Consider the following 18,014-nt stretch of genomic DNA (forward strand, 5'->3'; position numbering starts at 1 on the left):
ACAGATGGAAAATTAGAGCAGTGGTTGAAAGGTCCCTAGCCCCTACCACAGCATCACAACTTAACGTAGAGAAGGGTAAGTCTGGAGCAGAGAACAAGAGCATAATATTCAGCTATTCAGCACAGTTAACCAGCTGTAGAGTATGGAGGAAGAAGACATGTAAAAAAATATTACCAGGCATATGAAGGAAAAAAGCATATTGGTTATGGCTATGGAAAACTCATGTCTCCTCTATTGGATATGAGCTATGGAAAGCTCATATCTCCTCCTTTACAAGCTCTGATCACTTGGAGATTTCCAGGATCTGGCCATGAACAGTGAAGGACCCAACACATGTAAGTCATCTTTGAATGCAAGGTCTGACAAAATCCCATAGGCCTCCAAATTAGCTGCACATTAGCCCCACCTGGGGAGCTGTTAAAAAAGAAAAAGAAAAAAACTGTTCACATTCTTTTCACTCTCCAGTCCAATTGAATCTTAATCTATAATGGTGGGACTCAGGCATGAGGATATTTTTAAAGATTTTTTACAGTTTATTTATTTATTTTTGAGACAGAGAGAGAGAGAGAGAGAGAGAGAGAGAGAGAGAGAGAGAGAGAAAATCCCAAGCAGGCTCCTTTCTGTCAGCATAGAGCCCAGTGCAGGGCTCAATCTCATGAAACCTGAGAACACTACCTGAGCCAAAATCATGAGTTGGACTCAAGGGACTGAGCCACCTAGGGGCCCCAAGATTTTAGTTTTAGGTAATCTCTATACCCAATGTGAGGCTCGAACTTACAACCTCAAGATCAAGAGTTGCTCACTCTGCTGACTGAGTCAACCAGGCACTCCATAGTATGAGGATTTTAAAAGGCTTATCAGATACTCCAAATAGGAAGCCAAGATTACGGACCAGTGACATACATTCTCTCACACAACATGGATAAATAGATTTGACCAAAGCCAAATTTTTATGGATAATAGACATTATGGTGAAAATGGCTGAGAATTGTGTATCTATTTGAAAAGGGAGCTGTGAATTTCTACAGGAAGCTTGGGTCATAGGTGACAAATCAGAAGATTCCATAGGTATAAAGAGATTCAATTGTGCAGTGATATTGGGATACATAGCGTCCTGGAATACTCCCATAATTCCATCAAAAGGGTGCCAAGATAAGCAATATTTAGAAATGACAAATCAAGAGGAATGGACCACGACCTACAAAAAATGTGACCAAAGAGGCATGCTTGCCAATTCCATATGTTTGGTTTGGCAATCATTTCGGATCAATAGGCACACACACACAAAAAAAGCCCAAGTATTAAGACTAGGCTGTTCTGTTAAGGAGCCTCTGCAAGGCCCTCTTGATGTCCCTGTTCCTCAGGCTGTAGATGAAGGGATTCAGCATGGGAGCAACCACAGCATACATCATGGAGGCCACTGCATCCTTCCTGGGAGAATGTGAGACAGTCGATCCCAGGTACACCCCAAGACCTGTTCCATAAAATAAGCAAACAACTGACAGGTGAGAGCCACAGGTGGAGAAGGCTTTGTACTTCCCACCTGTTGATGGGACTCTCAGAACGGAGGAAAGAATTCATGTATAAGAGAAAACGATCCCTGAGACTGGAATACCACCAAAGATGGCACCAATAAAATACATGAATATTTTCTTGGTGGAAGTATCATTACAGGAAAGCTTGAGGAGTTGAGGAGGGTCACAGAAGAAATGGGGAATTTCCACGTTTGTGCAGAAGGTAAGTTGTGACACAATGAGGCATTGCAGCTGAGAGTCCAGTAGGCTGATCAAAAATGACACCAGAATCAGCAGGCGACAGAGGCGGGGGTTCATGATGACTGGGTAGTACAGAGGATAGCAAATAGCTACAAATCGATCATAGGCCATCACAGTTAAGAGTACACTGTCCAAACAGCCAAAAAGATAAAAAAAAGACAACTGAATCAGGCAGCCCACGTGGGAGATCACTCGGTTATGAGTCTGAATGTCCGAAATCACCTTTGGGACTGTGGTAGATGTGAAACCGATGTCAGCCACGGACAGGACGGAAAGGAAGACATACATGGGGGTATGGAGGTGGGAGTCAGAGCTGACAGCCAGGATGATGAGCAGATTCCCTAGCATGGTGACCACATACATGGACAGGAACAGGCTGAAGGTTAGAGGCTGCCGTTCTGGATCATCTGAGAACCCCAGGAGGAGGAACTCCAACACATCTGTTAGATTATCTGGTTCCACAGAGCAGAGACAGCTTTTGGAAAATAAATGAGAGTTTACATAACAGAAACAAGTATACAGGAATCCATCAGTGTGGCTATACTTTGGATGCACGCAATTCACAAATAAAGTATTCACCCTTGAGGGAAATGTGGCAACATTTCTCAGTTGTGACAACATATTCTTCCTACAACTCTTTTCTCACTGTCTTTTGCTCCATTCACCTGTTTCTATGTGCACCCACTTTGGAAAGATGGAGTTAAAGAAATTAGAGATGCCAAGGATACTTACAGATTTAAAATTCCATAAACACACTAACATATCAGTACCCTCCTTAAAGGAAACAAAAGGAATAAGAAATGTCATTCTCCCTTAAAAGACTGTTCTAATCTAAGGGCACTTAATTATCAGTCAAAAGTACTTTATTTCGTCTAAATGCAGAGAAATTACAAACACCCTAAAGAACTATGTAATAAAGTGTCTGACTCCATTTTTTGTGGTGATATTTGGCTGCAAACGGTGGTTAAGGCTCTCTTTACCCCATCTGCCCAACACCTGGGCTAGCTGATAAAAAAACCCGGGTCCTCCAGTTATAAGTGAGTTCTAAGGATGTGATGTACAGCATGTTAACTATAGTTAATAATACCGTGTTTCATATTTTAAAGCTGTTAAGAGTAGATCTTAAAAGTTCTCATTACAAGAAAAAAATTTTTGCAGGGCACCTGAGTGGCACAGTCGGCTGAGCACCCAACCCTTAATTTCGGCTCAGGTCATGATTCCAGAGTCATGGGATCAAGCTCTGCATCCAGCTCTGCATTGAGTATAGAGCCTGCTTAAGATCATTTCTCTCCCTCTGACCCTCCCTTGCCTGTCTGCTCTCTCTTTCTCTCTCTCTCTCTCTCAAAAAACATTGGAACTATGTATGTGATGGAAGCTAACTAGACCGTAGTGATCATTTTGTAATATGTATAAATTTTGAATCATTATGTTGTATACTTGACCCTAATATAATATTATATGTCAATTTATCTCAAAAACAAATAACAAAAAAAGCAAGCCAGGCAGCCTGGGTTCTCCCTCCTTTGGAGACAGTGAAACATTCAAACCTCACAAGCACATAGGCAGGAATTCTCTCTCTCTGAACTCACACCATAGCCACAATACAAAATCGAAGCCAATCACTTTCCTTGAACTTTTGTACCATTTCGTTTTTTTTTTAATTTACATCCAAATTAGTTAGCATATAGTGCAACAGTGATTTCAGGAGTAGATTCCTTAGTGCCCCTGACCCATTTAGCCCATCCTCCCTCCCACAACCCCTCTAGTAACCCTCAGTTTGTTCTCCCTATTTAAGAGTCTCTTCTGTTTTGTCCCCCTCCCTGTTTTTAGATTATTTTTGTTTCCCTTCTCTTATGTTCATCGGTTTTGTCTCTTAAAGTCCTCATATGAGTAAAGTCATATGATTTTTGTCTTTCTTTGACTGACTAATTTCACTTAGCATAATACCCTCCAGTTCCATCCACGTAGTTGCAAATGGCAAGATTTCATTCTTTTTGATTGCCGAGTAATACTCCATTGTACATATATATATACACCATCTTGTGCCATTTCAGACCAGTTTAGAAAGCCTGCTATGCTTTCCCTAAAAGGAGATCTTTATGAAGAATAAAACGTTTTATAACCTCTTGTATGTGTGGCATTATCAGCCTCAACATCCAAGCCAAATTTTGAATAGGAGTCAATCCTATTTCTGCAGTGTCCTATTGATGCAGTGACTAGGGCATGAGGCAGTGACCACCACCAGACGAGGTCTTTCTTCTCTTGGTCTGGCTTGCTCACTGGCTCTGCTGCCTCATGGCAAGCATGCACTCTGGACTGTGCTGCACTGTGATGCATTTCTTGAGCCCTTCCAATCCTTTCTTAGAGATCCAAATGACCTAATTTAGAAGTGTCAATAATCACTTGGTTGTTAGAGACAAGAGTATGGGATGGGGTCTTTTTCTTTTAACATTTATCTTTGTGAGGGGAGCTAGCGCAAGTGGGGGAGGGGTAGAGAGAGGGGGACAGAGGAGCTGAAGCATGCTCTGTGCTGACAGGCTGACAGCAGTGAACCTGATGTGGGGCTCGAACTCACCAAGCACAAAATCATGACCTGAGCCTAAGTCGGATGGACGCTCAACCGACTGAATCACCCAGGTGCCCCAGGATTGGGTCTTTTCTTAATGTGGCCCTGGGTCTTGTGTTTTGGCCCAGACCTATCCATGTCTTAGAATAAAGCTGTGACTGACATTAGGGTTGAGGAAAGGCTCTTACCCTGACTGTTGTGTAAATTGAGCATTGGCCTCTATGGGTGCTCAAGGGAAAGAGTACACCCTGTGCATGATCTAGGTCCATTGGGTGGTTGCACATGGAAGTGTCATGAGAGAGATAGAAAGGGAAAGAGAGACAGAGGGAGGGAAATAAAGGAGGAAGGGGAGAGGGGAGGGGAAGGAAGGAGAAGGAGAAGAAAAGCAGTCATTGTGTGTCATATGAGGTCTGCATTCCTAAAAACAGACTGGGACTTTTCAATACCTCTGCTGTTCCTGTTGCCCATGCCTTTGTCACAACAAAGATCCAGATCATCAGGGTTATAGGGAGAAACATCCATAGCATCCCTGTAGCACAGTAAAGAGGTTAGTGTAGACCTGGCTTAGGCATGGGGTATCTAAACCCTATAAAACAATCATCATCATGGAAGAGGCCCCTCATCATGAAGATCCTGGCTTGAGGCTCTCTGGAGAAATAAATTTACAAATATGAGCAGGATGGAGAGGACCTCCTTTGAAATATATACAGTGTTTAAAAATAAAGAAAACAAAAGAAGAGAAAGAAAGAAACTTGCATATGGGGAAGGAGACAAAAAATAGAACAGGTATACAATTTGATCCAATTAGAAATCTGAAATGTACTAAAATACTTTATGGAACAAAAAATAAAAAGGTGCTGATTGGCTTTCCATCTCTTCACACAGGTACTGAATTAACTTTAATATCTGCTGAAATGCACCAGTTGGCAAATTTCATGTTCTCAATCAATACATGGGTTCAGGTCACAGTCATTTCTTGGGATCCCATTAAATTTAAACAACGTGCCCTCTAGAATCTTAGGGAGGAGGTTCTTGAACATAAGAACAGTGAAAAAACATGTATGCTTCACCTTCACCATTAAAACTATTGCCTTGCCCTCAAAGATCCCACAATGGGCATGAACACTCTGACCCTATGAGGAGTAAACTAAAATTGAATTAAGTCTTTGGCACTGTATAGGAAAAACCCACGCACTTTTTCACCTCCTCCAATTCTCCATTATTTTACACAGAATACTTTCCCCCCACACTAAGCAATTCTCTACAAGAGCTGAATGTCCTACAGTTTAACTCAGTTCTGACACTATCTGCCTGGAGTGTCAGATCCCAGAGGATGAGGGCTCAGTCTCACAAGACTGCTCCCACCCCACTTCAGATGCCAGTCGCGAGTAGTATGTCCGTCATGTTCTGGCCAATTTCTGTCTGATTTGGCTACAAACCAGGGGTTCCCATGGCCCCTTCCTCAGGGTTTAGTTAATTTGATTTGTCACTCTGGAAGAGTGCTTGGAGGAAACCACTGAATCTCATTCATTTGTCATACAGGACATCCCTGGAAGAAAAGAAAACTTAGACGGGAAAGCCTCTAGTGTATGGAAGCCATATTGATTACATTGTCTTCCTGTGAACTAACAAAGGGTAATCAATATTATATATATTATATGTATATATAATATACATAATACATATACATACACATACACTATGCTAACCACAGTGTAGGTGCTGAGGAATGAATGAGACTCGGTTGTTTCCTGCTGACATTCTGCCTGGAGTGACCTAGAAAGAAAAAGGAAAGGCAGGTTGAGATGTTGGTTGGTTTTCTTTTGTTTGTTTGTTGGTTTGTTGGTTTGTTTTAATATTTTACTTCACCAACTATGTCAAAATATATTATAATTTCACCAATAAACAACATTGAGATATTTACATTCTTTTTTGAACATCTTCAAAATCTGGTATCTTGTATGGGCAGAACATGTCAATTTGGACCACTCACGTTTCAAGGGCTCACAAGCCACATGAAACTAAATTGTACGGAAAGACATTGCCCACACCCTGTGCCTTGTGAATAGAGTCTTGATACTCAGATCCAAACCTGACTTCACCCCTTTTGACCCCAGGACTTGGTGAAAATAAATAAGAATGCTGTGCTCTGTTCTTCAATTGTGCACCTGTGTTTTGGGAAGGATTATGTACATGAAAATAAAAAGCTGTATAGCACAAAGTTCAGAGCCTGGCACATGGAGACTCTCAATAAAGTGTTGTAGAATGGCTACTCTCCTCATCACCATCATGATTACCATCATCACATTCATGATCCTTTTGGAGTGCTTAGGGAACAATTTGGAGACATCCATTTCTTGCTCTCATGTGAGTGTGACATATGGAAGCTAGAAATGGTGTTGGAGGAGAGCAGAATTCTGAATGAGATTCTGAAATTCCCAACAGGAAAAAGAACATCAACTTCATAGGCCTCTGAGCTGAAACTTTGCAATGGCTGTCCTCCCATCTGGCCAGCCCCAGATTGTCTTGCTGAGGAGGAAACAGTTCCCCACAGTCCCTCTTCCATCCACCATCTTCCTGGACACTCACTGGTCTGTGCTATACCTCTGCCGGGTCATGACATAGGAGTTTGGGTCCATCCTCCCCTCCTGCCTGGTAAGTGATGATGGCTGAGGTTTTGTGCTCAGGACTGGCAGGAAGACAGCCTCAGGCATCAATCTTGTTCTGCAGATGATGACTCTTGGAGGAGAAGACACAGTATGAATCCTAACGGAATTGCCATCCAGAAAGGCTGGAGGCACTAGCTAATTATTTACTACTGTATGACCTTGAGAGCTCAATGCACAGAGCTCATAATTAGCAAAATTGGTCCATGCTATCCCACTCTCTGAGGACTTCCTAATAACAGAAGAGTGAAATGAGAAAAGTGACTGTAGTTAGAAGGGTCTAGGCCCTTCTTCCTCTCTGGAGAAAGCTCATCTGTCTGTACACTTTCCTTCTGACTTCTAATTTCAAGGATCTTAATATAAAATACAGACTCTTTTTTTTTTCAATTTAGTGTATGGCTTTTTGACTTTGACATCTACAAATCGATTATGTCAGTCATGTAAATTAGGGAGAATTTGGTTTTCCACAACAAGAATCAGAGGCTATTTCCATCTTCTAAGTTAAAATTTATGTTCCTAAGAGGAACTTCCTTTTTCCCGTTTTTAGGGGGTTTTGTTCCCTTATTTAAATGACAGCCCAAGTTCTAATTTTTCTGTTTCTTTGATGTATGTTGGCATATTAAGTACTATTAATTTTTATATGTTTATTTATAACTTGCTACTTCTCTTAAATAAACAAGAGTATCTAACAAGACTGCAATGAGTGTGCCAGCTACAGTTACAGTCCCCTCAAAGTTTCACTGGGAGAAGACCTATTTCCAAGCGCACTCACATAGCTGTTGGAAGGATGGACTCCCTGTGGGCTGTTGGCCAGAGGTATTCTTCAGTTCTCTGACACATGGGTCTTTCATGGGGAAGCAACATAGCAGCTGGCTTCCATCAGGATAAGCAGGCCGGTGACAAGGAAACTACAGACAGGAAGTTGAAAGCCAGAGTCTTTTTGTACCCCAATCTCAGAAGTGACATCCCATCAGTGTTGCCATGTTGTGTTGGTTGGAAGCAAGTCACTAGGCCCAGGACACTTAAGGGGATAAGTCTCCACTTTGGTATAAATCCAGGAGGTGGAGGTCTTTGGGAACATATGAGAATCTACCCACCATGCAGGTCTCACCGTTTTTCAGGACATTGGTCTTAAACACCACAAGACTTTGAAGATGTTCTCTCTGCTTCCCAACACAGCCCACAACCCATAACACCAAAAGACTCTCAACAAAATTCCTCTGCAAAAGATCTGACATGTGAGCAGAAATGGCCACTGATTTGGTATTTCTGCAGACCCTACCATGTTGCTTCAGGACATGAAGCTAATATAGCTTCTCTTCTACCACCAGGGTAGAAGATCCAAGATAGATGTCTACATCCATTGACATCACACCAAGCTGAGCCGTTCTGTGCTCAAATTTAACAAACATCCCCAGTAGTTTCTGATTTCTACACATTGAGAAGAATTCATTTGCCCTCGAATATATTTTCTTTACATTACGTTGTGTTCACAAATCCTAACATTTAAATAAATGGCCTGTTGAGGGGAGCCTGGGTGGCTCAGTCGGTTAAGCGCCCGACTTCAGCTCAGGTCATGACCTCGAAGTTTGTGAGTTCAAGCCCCGCATCAGGCTCTGTGCTGACAGCTCAGAGCCTGGAGCCTGCTTCAGATTCTGTGTCTCCTTCTCTCTCTGCCCCTTCCCCACTTGTGCTCTCTGTCTCTCAAAAATAAGTAAATGTAAAAAAAAATTTTTTTTAACATTTATTTATTTTTGAGACAGAGAGAGACAGAGCATGAATGGGGGAGGGTCAGAGAGAGAGGGAGACACAGAATCTGAAACAGGCTCCAGGCTCTGAGCTGTCAGCACAGAGCCCGATGCGGGGCTTGAACTCACAGACCGTGAGATCATCACCTGAGCTGAAGTCAGATGCTTAACCGACTGAGCCACTCAGGTGCCCCCCAAAAAATTTTTTTAAATAAATGGCCTGTTGGTTTTTTTCTGGGTGACAAAATAAATTGTGTGAAAATATTGGTCCCTCACAACCTGCCACAGCCTATCATGTGGTTCTCCTGGTTCAGAGGAGTCTGGGTGAGTAACTCAGAGAACGGCTTATCATTAACTGATGCAAAGAAAAATCAATTAATCCAAGATGCTGAAGAAGCAACCCTGGCCTCTGCCACACCCACCTGAGAGATCAATAATTAACCATCCATGAGCAAAAACAGCTCTGGAAGAGCTCAGGAGTCTACTTAAGAAACTTCAGCAAACAGTGACTAACCACACAAAAGGGAATAACCTGAGAATAAGGTTAACACAAGAATAACTACACAAAAGGGAAGAAATAGCTTCATTTTGCCTGCATCATTCCATCCCTCAGCTAGCACTGCTCAGCACCCAGAGGGTATTCCTCAGCTAGAAGAGCTCCTCTCAAAAGGAAAGGGAGAGTAGGGTGAGTGACCAGTTTGCCCTGAGGTTCAGGGATCTGCACAAAGGACCTGCTTCTGGTATACCCCACCCAGAGAATGGCAAAGCTTGCACATATAGATGCAGCTAGAAACAAGGAAGAAGTGTAAGCACTACCAATATCAACCACAAGCAGGTATGGTAATGACATAAAAATAGACACAGAAACCAATAGTACAGACTCAACAGCCCAGAAATAAACCCCTGCATATATAGTCAACTAATTTTTTTTAATTTTTTTTTAACGTTTATTTATTTTGGGGACAGAGAGAGACAGAGCATGAATGGGGGAGGGGCAGAGAGAGAGGGAGACAAAGAATCGGAAGCAGGCTCCAGGCTGTGAGTCATCAGCCCAGAGCCTGACACGGGGCTCGAACTCACAGACCGTGAGATGGTGACCTGAGCTGAAGTCAGACGCTTAAGCGACTGAGCCACCCAGGCGCCCCTATAGTCAACTAATATTTAACAAGAGAACCAAGAACACTCAATGTGGAAAGGATATTCTTTTCAAAAAATAGTGTTGGGAAGGGGCATCTGGGTGGCTTAGTTGATTCACTCTTGATTTCAGCTCATGTTTTGCAAGATGGAGCCCCGTGTTGGGATCTGCACTGAAAGCATAGAGCCTGCTTGAGATTCTCTCTGCCTCTCTCTCTGCCCCTACCCAACTCACACTCTGTCTCCAAAAAAAAAAAAAGTTTGGAAAACTAAATTACTACATGCAGAGGAATAAAATTGGACTCTTATCTTACACTACTCACAAAAACGGACTTGAAATGGGTTAAAGATTTAAACAGAGGACCTGAAAACATAAAACTCCTAGAAGAAAACATAGGGGAAAAAACTCCTTCACATTGGTCTGGCAGCAATTTCCTAAACAGGACACCAAAAGCACAAGCAACAAAAGCAAAAATAAATAAGTGGGACTACATCAAAGTAAAAAGCTTCTGCACAGCAAAAGAAACAACAAAATGCAAAAGCAACCATGGAATGGGAAAATGAGAGGACATATTTGGAAATCATATATCTGATAAAGAGTTAATATCCAAAATATATAAAGAACTCACACAACTCAAGGACTAATAATAATAATAATAATAATAATAATAATAATAATAAACGGGCAGAGGAACCAAGCAAGCAGTTTTCTAAAAGTAGACTAACAAATAACCAAAGGGTGCATGAAAATGCTTGACATCACTCATCATTAGGGAAATGCAAATTGAAACCACAATGAGATATCAACTCAGACCTGTTAAAATTACTGTCTTCAAAGACACTATAACAAATGTTGGCAAAAGTAGAGAAAAGCGAACCCATGTGCACTTTTGTGGGAATGTTCATCAGTACAAACACGATGGAAACGGCATGTGGATGTCTCAAAGTATTGAAAATAGAACTAGCATATGATCCAGCAACCCCACTTCCAGGTATATATTCAAAAGAAATTAAAACTGGATCTCGAAGAGATATCTGTGCTCCCATGTTCATTGCAGCACTATTCACATTAGCCAAAATACAAAAATAATCTAAATGTCCTTCAACAGACAAACAGATAAAGAAGATGCAATATGTATCCATACACACAAAAGGGAATATTAGTCAGCAAAAAGAAAGAAGTAAATTTGGGGTGCCTGGGCGGCTCAGTGGGTTAAGTATCCAACTCCTGATCTTGGCTCAGGTCATGATCTCATGGTTCGAGTGTTCAAGCCCTGTGTTGGGCTCTGCAATGGCAGCATGGAGCCTGCTTGGGGTTCTCTCTCTCCCTTCCTCTTTCTCTGCCCCTTCCCTGCTCACTTGCTTTCTCTCTTTCTCTCTCAAAAATAAATAAATAAACATTTTTTAAAAAGAAAGAAACAAGCAAATTCTGCCATTTGCAACACAGATGGACCTTGAGGACATGATGCTAAGTGAAATAAGTCCGAGAAAGACAAATACTGCATACTATCTTATATGTGGAATCTAAAACAACCAAACTCAAACAAACAAAAAGTAAAAAACTGGTTACCAGGGGATAGAGGGTAGGGAAAATAGGGATATGTTGGTCAAAGGGCACAAACTTTCAGCTATCAGATAAATAAATTCTGAGGATCTAATGTACAGCATGATGACTGTACTATATCATATACTTGAAAGTTGCTGAGAGAGTAGATCTTAAATGTTCTCACCACAAAAAAGAAATGGTACTTATGTGAAATATGGAATTGTTAACTAACTCTGTGGTTGTAAATCACTTTGCAACATATCAGTATATCAAATCAATACACTGTACATTTTGAACTTACACAGTGTTGTATGTCAATTATATCTCAATTGAGTTGAAAAAAAATATATCAACCTTAGGATATAATGATGATAATGATATCTATATTTATTTAGTTGTTACCATGAGCATATTGTCTTTTTATTTTTACTTTTCTTTAAATTATTTTGTTAATGTTTATTTATGTTTGAGAGAGATTGACAAATGTATGAATTGGGGAGGAACAGAGAGAAAGGGAGACACAAATGCGAAGCAAGCTCCAGGCTCTGAGCTGTCAGCACAGAGCCCGACGTGGGGCTTGAACTCATAGACTGCGAGATCATGACCTGAGCCGAAGTCAGACACTTAACCGACTGAGCCACCCAGGTGCCCCCCCCTTTTGCTTTCCTGCTGTCTTTTTAATCCTAGAGTGCTTTCAGCTAAATATTACTTAGAATGAAGGATCAGAGGCCATGAAAGTTATAAAAATATATCCCAGTGCACTCAGCTAATGAGTTAGCTGATGGTGAAGCCAGAGCTGACGTTACAAGTCAAATTTTGGCCTACAAAACCTGTATGTTGGAACTATACACTGGCCTGTCAATATACTACAACAATGTGCCCTATCGACTCCTTACTATATCCTAAATTGTGTTCTATCATTACATTTGATGATATCTTCTCAATCAGCCTCTCATTTAGATGCTCTTACTATCATAACTCTACAGATAAGAAATTAAATAGAAATATGTTATGTATCATACTCAAAGTCACACTGTTTGTAACATCAAGTTACTTATAAATTACTGGAATGTTTATTTAAATTAACTTCCTTAATGGTATAATAAGAATTACCATATACCATCTGACTGGCCCATGGCACAATTATATATAATTATTTCATGGCCTCAGAGGATAAACACTGTTGCACTTCATTTGCTGCTGAGGATTCTGAGGCTCAGAAAAGAACTTTGACTTACTAATTTGCAAATTTTTGAGCCAATACCAGGCCATGGAGTATTTTCCTATCCCACATTTTTTCTATTATCTGTGTTTCCTATTCTTTTTTGGGTTTTGGTTTTTTTTTTTCTTTTTTTTTTTGATGTTTATTTATTTTTGAGAGAGATACAGAGTGTGAGCGTGGGAGGGGAAGGGGCAGAGAGAGAGGGAGATACAGAATGCAAAGCAGGCCCCAGGCTCCAGGCTGTCAGCACAGAGCCTGATGCAGGGCTCAAACTCATGAACAAGATCTTGACCTGAGCCGAAGTCAGACACTCAGCTGACTGAACCACCCAGTCTCCTTCTGTGTTTCCTATTCTAATCAAGTGTTGTCCCACCACATTTACATGGCTGTATGAATCTTCCAGTCTTTTCCCATGCTCAGCTTTCTTCTAAATCTAAACCTAAAAACAAACAAACAAAACCAAAGTGCTGCCACTGGGTAGAGTCTACCATCTGACAAAAAAGGCAGCATCACTTTCCCCCTTACCAAGGTTCTTTGGCCATCACTTAGGTCTGCATAAATGGATAGGCAAATATAGAAATGTGGTAATTTTTCTTGGATGGTAACTTCCCGCTAACTGTTTTGGCTTCATCATCTGTCAATGTCATGCCTTTCTCCAATATCAAGTTCCTTATCCATGTAGTTGGTAGATGATTTACCATAGAGGTAAAAGACAGGGTAAATTAAAGTAACTTTTGGACAGGTTTTCAGAGAACCAAGATTACTACCAATAAACTACATATGACATTTCTAAGGAAAGATAGATACCAAATGGAGCCCAAAGACTGATTTATCAATGACAGAAGACAAGACGGTAAGACAACAAAGTGAAGTCCTAAACAGGCTGTTTGTTACCAGACAAAGAAAAGAGCTCACCTTTGCTGACAACATAAACCTTTGCTGCTGAGGATTTTTTAAAAAGGAGGACAAAGTACAATTTATTTATAATGAAATTTGTGACTTTATAATCCTCAGACACCATTAGAGCCACTCATCTACTGGAAATATGATTCCAGGACTTAGATCTCAGTTGTACATTCCTAAATCTATATTTAAAACCACCTTTATTTTATGAGCTCATTATGCAATATTCCAACTGCACACAACTTATTACACACCTTTCGCCTCATGTTATAATTTAACATTCAGGGTTCGGTCAAGAAAAAAAAAATCAATGGATTATTGTAATAAAGAGAATTAAGTGTAGGTAGTTGAGTAAATAGCTACTTCAAGACAAAGCAAAAGATGGGAAAATGTGGTGACAGATGGAAGCCAATAAATACCAAGGGCTTAGGGTTTTTAGAGGTAGGAGTGAACTTTAATTTTAGAGTGTAATATAATTTGCTGACCATTATTAAAAATATGTAACAACTCATTTTTGATTTTTTAAATGTTTGTTTATTTTTGAGAGAGATAGAGACAGAGCATGAGTGGGGAGAGGGGGAGAGAGAGAGGGATACACAGAATCCAAAGCAGTCTCCAGACTGAGCTGTCAGCATAGAGGCCAATGCAGGGCTCGAACTCATGAACTGTGAGATCATGACCTGAGCCGAAGTTGGGACACTCAACCGAGTCACCCAGGCGCCCCCAAATTATGCAACAACTCTTAACTGTAGTAAACAGACTGAGGGTTGCTGGGGGGGAGGTGGGTGGGGGGATGGGCTAGATGGATGATGGGTACTAAGGAGGGCACTTGTTGTGATGAATCACCGAATTCTACATCTGAAACTAATATTGCACTCTACATCAACTAACTGGAATTTACGTAAAATTTTGGAGAAAGAAAAAAATATATATATGGAAAACAAAGCAGGGATTTCAAGAGACCCACTCTAGCATTACAGGATAAGTATAGAAGGATGAGTTTGGAGCAGAAAGAGTTAACAACCAGCACAAGGGAAAAGCTTATTGTGTTGAAGGACAATATATTTGAAGAAACCCCTTGCTTCGAGCTACAGTACGTTTTTTATGACTTAGCCTTTAGAGCTTGATCTCTTTAGCAACTCACAGCTAAGCCATCTTGGGTGCTTTTTAAAAAAACCCTCATACCTAGACACACACCTGTCCAACTAAATCAGAATCTCTGGTGATGAGACTCAGTCATCATTAGTTATAAAACTTCTCAGCGTATTCTATACAATCCATGATTGGGGGCTGCCTGGGTGGCTCAGTCGGTTAAGTGTCCAACTTCAGCTCAGGCCATGATCTCACCATTCATGAGTTTGACCCCACACTGGGCTCCGCACTGACAGTGCAGAGGCTGCTTGGGATTCTATCTCCCTCTGTCTGTTCCTCCTCCACTTGTGTGCTCGTGTTCTCTCTCTCTGTCAAAATAAATAAACTTAAAAAAAAATCCAAGATTGAGGGCCAGTAATGGCATATTTAGACATTACCCGGATAAATAGCTTTGACAGATGCAGAATTTGTATGGAAAATAAACAGAAACCATGGGAAAGGATATAAATTTTAAGTATATAAAAGGAAGAATGCACCCTGGATACCAGGGTAATTGAGGAGAACTTCTCATGCATTCATTATGATGTACAAAGTGTCCCAGAATACTCCTCCAATCCAATTAAAAACAAATTTTAAAAAATAGTATTCATGTATGAAACATGAAGAGGAATGAAAACCATGAGACTTAAAAAATAATGGGGCCCAGAAAGCAGTATTTGCTGATCTACATGTTTGGTTTGGCTGATTTTTTCAACACACACTTCAAAAAGGAATGCACACATACTGAGATTATCCTAGTCTTCTGAGTGACCTCCATAGGGCACTCTTGATGTCCCTGTTCCTCAAGCTGTAAATGAAGGGGTTCAGCATGGGGGTGACTACGGTGTACACAACTGAGGCCACCACATCCTTCCTGGGAGAAGGCAACAGTGCTGATCCAAGGTATACTCCAATAGCCGTTCCATAAAATAAGCAAACAACTGACAGGTGAGAGCCACAGGTGGAGAAGGCTTTGTACTTCCCACCTGTTGATGGGATTCTCAGAATGGAAGAAACAATTTTATAGTAAGAGAAAAAGATCCCTGAGATAGGGAGAAAGCCAGAGATGACACCAACAAAATACCTGACTACGTTATTGGTGAAAGTGTCAGAGCAGGCAAGGTTGAGGAGTTGAGAAGGGTCACAGAAGAAATTAGAAATTTCCACATCCTTGAAACAGGTAAGTTGCAACACGATTAAATTGTGCAACTGGGAGTCCAAAAGGCTAACACAAAAGGACACCAAAACTAAGAAGCCACAGAGATGTGGGTTCATGATGACTGAGTAGTGTAGAGGATGAGAGATGGCCACAAATCGGTCATATGCCATTGCAGTCAGAAACATACCATCCATACATCCAAAAAGGATCAAAAAAGACATCTGAGTCAGGCAGCCCACATAGGAGATGACTCTGCTCTGAGTTTGGATGTCCACAATCATCTTAGGGACAGTGGTGGAGATGAATCCGATGTCAGCCAAGGACAGGTTGGAGAGGAAGAAGTACATGGGGGTGTGGAGGTGAGAGTCAGAACTGACAACCAGGATGATGAGCAGGTTTCCAAACACACTGACCAGGTACATGGACAGGAAGAGCCCAAAGAGGAGGGGCTGCAGTCCTGGATTATCTGAGAGTCCCGTGAGGAAGAATTCTGAGACACTTGTTAGATTTTGTTCTGTGTAGCTTTGACACCTTTAGAAAACAAAAAGAGGGTTGGAGAAAGGAAACAAGTAAATGGGCATCCAGCACTGTGTCCATGTTGTATATTCAAGCAATTCACAAGTAAAATATTAATACTTGTAGACATGTACCCTAGTGCCTTTAGAAATATTTTTCAATGACACATCCCATTTCTTAGAACTCTTTCCTCATTGGTTTCACATTATTCACCTCTCTATATATACATTTACTTTAGAGAAATTCAACTGAAGAGTGTCAGAGGAGCAAGAACATAAGAGGTAATAAACCATGATCACAGTAAACAAGCCTACTTCTTTAAGAGAAACCACAGAATAAGACAAAAATCACTCTAATTTAAAGAAATGGAGATGCAGTTAAATATATCTTTCTTTACTCAAATGCAATGCTAGATATTCTCTTCATTTAGAGTATTCATAAACACCCCATGAAAGGCAGGACTGTGTGATTTGGATTCTGTATTAAAGTTCAATATTCATAATCAGAAAATATTTTGTTAGTTATATTCATGAGCTTTATCATTTTTTGATTTTCTTTCTTCTCTCCTTCATGGAGGTAAGCAATGATTTGATGTTGGTTGTCTTTTAAAAGTCATTTAATATGTAATTTCTATCCTTGGCTTTGGTGGACTTCAAATTTTGAAAAACACAGTTTAGTTAAGTATGTATAATCATCCAACATTGATGACTATGAAGATAGTTTCTTCTTTGTTTCTGTGAACAATGGAAAGGTTTACCCTACATTTAACAGAGATTTTTAAATTTTTTATGGCTCCCCTGTGCCAAAAAGGTATAGACTCCAGGGATTCAGAAATAAATGAGACTTGGTTGTTTCTCTCCATATGTGAAAGATATACTTGTGTAAACAAAAGTAAAATGTACTGTTAGAACTGTAGGGAAATCATAACCTCAGGTCATCAGATAGTTAAGTCCAATGACATGATAGTTAACTTTATCATTATTAGTAATAAAAATTCTAAAATTTAATTTGCCCTTACTTTATGCACTCATCACATACTTATTGCATAGAGTGCATCCTTTGTTTGTTTAATATTTTTTCAGTTGAGTTGTACCAATTAGGGATCAACTTAGACAACAATTCTAAGTCTCAGAGATACCAAGAACTTGACCTATAACACACTAATAATAAGTGGAGCAGACAGGATTCAAAATTAAATTGTTATTCTCTGAGTCCCATGAACTTCCTTGTCTCTATAATTTCTGAAAGTTTTCAACAGGGGTACAGAGATTTTAACTATAGGTACATCTGAGACATATTTTTTAATTGTTTTCAGTTTCCTAAGTAGAAATAGACCCAAGACTCTGACTTTGTCTCCTTTTGTGATTGAGTAGGCTTATTATAAGAATGGTAGAGGAAGTGGACAGTTGAAGGGAAATCCAGGAACAGGGGCAGAGAGAGAGAGAGAGAGAGAGAGAGAGAGAGAGAGAGATCTCCTGAAGAACTGTGTGCCAACTCTCTAAGATCATTGCCTGTGATCTCAGCCATTCTTCCCATAGTTGATGCAGGAAGTTGACTGCTCTCCAACTGTGGTCTACCAGAAACCCCTAAAGGGAAGAGCAAGAAGTCTCTGCCAGGACTGACAAGGAAGTGAAATGACCATTTTGGG

At 40.5% G+C, this 18,014-nt stretch overlaps 2 protein-coding genes across 2 annotated transcripts; both read right to left on the reverse strand.

The window, feature by feature from the left end:
• Nucleotides 1-1,307: 1,307 nt before the first annotated feature.
• Nucleotides 1,308-2,396, reverse strand: LOC125149935 (putative gustatory receptor clone PTE01). The gene is given in 1 exon segment (XM_047829130.1): nt 1,308-2,396. A coding segment is annotated over 1 exon segment (1,089 nt).
• Nucleotides 2,397-15,441: 13,045 nt separating this feature from the next.
• LOC125149973 (putative gustatory receptor clone PTE01) lies at nt 15,442-16,431 on the reverse strand. Its single transcript, XM_047829207.1, is given in 1 exon segment — nt 15,442-16,431. A coding segment is annotated over 1 exon segment (990 nt).
• Nucleotides 16,432-18,014: the final 1,583 nt, after the last annotated feature.

The sequence above is a fragment of the Prionailurus viverrinus genome, chromosome A2 (genome assembly GCF_022837055.1).
Source record: "Prionailurus viverrinus isolate Anna chromosome A2, UM_Priviv_1.0, whole genome shotgun sequence".
In the NCBI taxonomy this organism is placed as follows: Eukaryota; Metazoa; Chordata; class Mammalia; order Carnivora; family Felidae; genus Prionailurus; species Prionailurus viverrinus.